The sequence below is a fragment of the Stegastes partitus genome, unplaced genomic scaffold, assembly GCF_000690725.1.
Source record: "Stegastes partitus isolate 25-593 unplaced genomic scaffold, Stegastes_partitus-1.0.2 Scaffold520, whole genome shotgun sequence".
In the NCBI taxonomy this organism is placed as follows: Eukaryota; Metazoa; Chordata; class Actinopteri; family Pomacentridae; genus Stegastes; species Stegastes partitus.
Genome location: NW_007578251.1, coordinates 323745 through 327862, shown reverse-complemented (window position 1 = coordinate 327862; position 4118 = coordinate 323745). Strand labels below are relative to the sequence as shown.

The 4118-nt window shown below is 38.3% G+C and overlaps 1 protein-coding gene across 1 annotated transcript in view; it reads right to left on the bottom strand.

The window, feature by feature from the left end:
* Positions 1-4118, bottom strand: part of efr3a (EFR3 homolog A (S. cerevisiae)) — a 153373-nt gene that overhangs the window by 91611 nt on the left and 57644 nt on the right. The window contains exon 3 of the mRNA XM_008287784.1: positions 1955-2082. Within this exon, the coding sequence (XP_008286006.1) occupies positions 1955-2082 (128 nt within the window). The remainder of the gene's footprint in view (positions 1-1954; positions 2083-4118) is intronic.

Here is a 4118-nt window from a genome sequence, read left to right as displayed (position 1 = left end):
AAAAAAAAAAAAAAAACATCCGCAGGAAATCCGTTTCCCTCTAAACATAACTGAGAATTCAGTTGAAGTGTATTAAATTTAGTGGAGAACAATAATACAGACGAGATAATCTGTCGATCTCTAGTCCAAACTTGGTGTAAAGACAACTCACAATTAAGAAGGTAAACAGTTGCTTTAGTGTTGCATTTTTTTTATTTTATTGCTTTAATAAATCAAACTATATTTCATAAAACTCTATGTACAGGATTTTATTGGTTCCGCTGAAGCCAAACATGGAGGACGGAGGCTGAGCAGGCTCACAGTGGGTTAAAAATCCTTTTAAGAGCACTCCTGTGTGTTGATATCAGGCGTCGCTGTACAGTACATTTAACGATCCGACTCCCATCAGTCCATCTGGAAGTCGGAGGATTTGCCAAAGCGATCGACAGCTCTGGGCTTTGAGTGACATAACAAACCAGAAAACGTCACTTTGTTGGATGGACGAAGCGTTTCAGGCGTCGCCAAGCGGTTTTATAACAACACAGATGGAGGGTCGGTTTATTCTGCGACTGTCGGCTTCAGGGAATTAAAAAAAATCACAGCCAATTAAAGTGAATTCCTGACATTATAATCATGGTATTGATCCGCTGCTGCCAGTCTTCTCTGAGAAACGCATGAGGGACGGTTCAGTCTCTCAGCTCGTTTTAATGAATTAACGGTCCAGTTATTGATTTACATGTTAACTGTAAAAAAACAGGTTAAAACTGTAAATTCTGTCAATGTCAAAAGTATGTGTTTTCATAAAAGGTAATTTGTACTTTTACATTTTTTTATGATAAAATGACACTATTTTACTGCATTTATATCAGTTTTTAAAAAATCACACCATTTTACAGATTTTTGACATTATTTGAAAGAAAAATTACGAGTATTAAACTATGTTAAATCTCAGTAAAATCACAGAAAAAAAAAACATTAATGTACAGGGTAATGGTAAAAAAAACTAATAAAAATAAAAACTGACTAAAACTAGAAATAACGACCACATCAAAAGTCTGTATTTTTGCAAATGAAAAGAAATCACTCTATTTACACTGTTTTTAAATTACTTTTGGGGGGAAAAACAATAAAAAAAACACGTATATTAAGGTTTGCAAAAATGGCAAATCATGTTTTTAAACGGTTATTTTACAGATTATCCCAGTTTTCTTAAATTACAAATATCGAGTAAAATCACAAGCAAAAAATTAAAAATTAAAATACAAGTTATCACTAAAACAAGTCAAAACTGTAAATAATGTCCACATCAAGAATCTGGATTTTATAAGTAATGAATTGCTGTTTAACACATAGCTATGTATAATAAAGGCTAGATGTCTTAAGGCAGCGTTTCGAATGGGATCACCTGCGGCCATCTTGATTCAGGGAAGCTCTCTGGCAGAACCTGTGGTACGTGAAGGAAGGGGAGTGATCTGCACAAACTTAAACACTCTTATCTTGCTGAAATCTTGACGGATTTACAAACGGTTTGGTTTCTTACAAACGGTATTAACGTGGCTACAATTCAACTTACAAAAATACAAATAAGATACAAAATAATTAAAATATTATTTGTTGCTGGCTGTGAGAGTGTAACATAATTATCCATAAGTGCAGTGTGTCATAACTACACCTCTGACGTTTATAACAAATCAAACCGTTTGAAAATCGGTAGAAAACTGAGCAAGTTATGGTTGTTTAAAAGCTACATGCACCACTACAACACAATGGTATGGATGAATGAGCGGACTGTACCAAGATGGCCGCCAGTGTGGTCGTGCGATTCCATTGGCCGGCAGTGCAGACAAGACATCTAGCCTTTATTATACATATCTATGGTTTTACAGATATCTTGGTTCTGCTATCACCACAGATCCTCTCTGACGCCAAGGAACAAACACTGAACAGAACCGGAGCTCTGGATGGAACCACTGACCCGTATCGGTGTCGCACCACGTCTCTGCTCAGCCTCTCGGCCAGATAAGCTCCGATCCGGTCCAGCTTCTCCGGAGCCGACACAGCGTAGAAGGTGAGCTTCTCCATGTCAGATTTACTGAGTCCATCCTGAGGAGGAACAGAGCAGTGAGACTAAACCAGCTGAAACCCACTGAAACACACACTGAGCCCTGAATGCATCCTGTTCACTGAAGTAGTGAGAACACCAGGAGCCTCATCACTCCTTTAGAGCTCCTCTGGTGTCACAAAACTAACAAAAACTCATCACAGTTGGACTAAATAACCTTCATTACCACAAACACACACTTTGTAGTTTGTGTTAACTTCATCCTGCACACACCATCCTGCTGCCTGAATTCCTCACTACAGTTTCAAATGTGGATTAATCCGCAGCTGAAAATAGTCCCGTCTAGTTTTTTTTTGTTTGCTTGTTTAAAAACTATTGTAGGAACCTACTGAGCTGTTGTATTAAATAAAACACAAATGTTAAGTTTTTGTAAAGGGAACCAACAGGCTTCGAAGTGACACCTGAAGACTGATAAGATATCGTTGGTTCAATGGCAATGAGAGAAACGAGGAATATTAAACTCCACCCATTCGTAATAATCAGGTTTGATTTGAATTAACATGTCTGGTTGTTATTTTAATCTGTTTGTGCTTCTGGTTGTGGAAACAAAAACATAAACACCAAAATGACACCATTCATCAAAACCAGAAACTGTAAAAGCAACAAGAATCATCAGATGTTCACGTTTCTGACAGTCTTTGAACGTATCAAGTGGGACAAGCATGTTTCCTGACTTCTTTAATGTGTGGTTCAAGGTTCACGTTATGGACCAGTTTCAAGTCATTTGACACATTTTTAGTCACTTTGGACAAAATTCGATTTATTTACAAATCTGGAGTCTTTCTGGACAAGTTTCGAGCTATTTTGGGCAAGTTTAAAATGATTTTGCGTAATTTTTCGCTTACTGCATATGTTGATTCCATTTTTTATTTTTTTTCCCCCAATTTTTCCGAAATAAATAACTCTAAACTTTCATTTGATTTCCATCATTCTAACCATGTCAAAGTGACAGAATACATTTCTGAGTTGTCTCTCCTTCATGGTTCAGACTTTCAGAAAAATGAGTTTAACTTTAACAGATGAACCTAACCCAAGAGACATTTTTGAATTCTGAAATGAATTTGCTCTAAATACAGCCATGACTCGATAATCCGATCCTTAACAATCCGAAAACCTGCTATCTGACAGGTTTTTAAGAAAAACGAACAGAAACCATTAAAAACAGCCTTAACATACCGACAGCCTTGGATTCTGACTCCAACATGACATTTTATGTCACAAATAAGGATAACAGCGTATTATCTGACTTAACAGTCTGACAGATTGGTTACGTTCAGACTGCAGGACTTAATGCTACATTCAGATTTTTTTGTGAAATCCAATTTTTTTATGAGTTCGTTCACATTTCCAATTAAATGCGACTTGTATGTGATCTGCTGTGTGAATTTCATACGACCCAAAAGTGTCTCGCATGCGCAGAAGAGGACACGACGTCACACGCAGCGAGCGTGCTCAGTGTTTATGGAAGTTAACACGGATGGTGGCGGCGGCAGCAGTGATGGTGGAAACAGAAGTGTGACCGCTGACTAAACTGGAATCAGCAGCCAAGTACTGCCTGAGTGTTCCGGCCACTTCCACCCTGTCGGAGCGCTGCCCCGGGGTGGACGTGTCCCCCCAGACCGCGCCGAATATTTGGATATTCATCATTAATTGGTCCTGAATATCCAGAGACCAGAAAGTGCTATTCGGAGCACTACTGGGTATTATAACAACTATGAACAATGAATATTAACAACAAATGACCCTTCAAGCAGCAAGCCCTCCTTGTATCTCGACCTCCGTCTTGACAATCCGACAGCCTTGCTATCCGACATAAAAAAAGGTTTAACATTTAGTGTCCGATGATCAAGTCACGACTGTATCAAGTAAAGCTCATTCATTCCCAAATGGACTTCCTTAAACTCAGTATGTGACGCCGACATTAAACCTACCAGCGATGTTAAACACACTGAACATGTTTGATTTGGTTTTTCTGCTTTGAGAACAAACTGATCAGATCAGCTCAGAAATATCACAG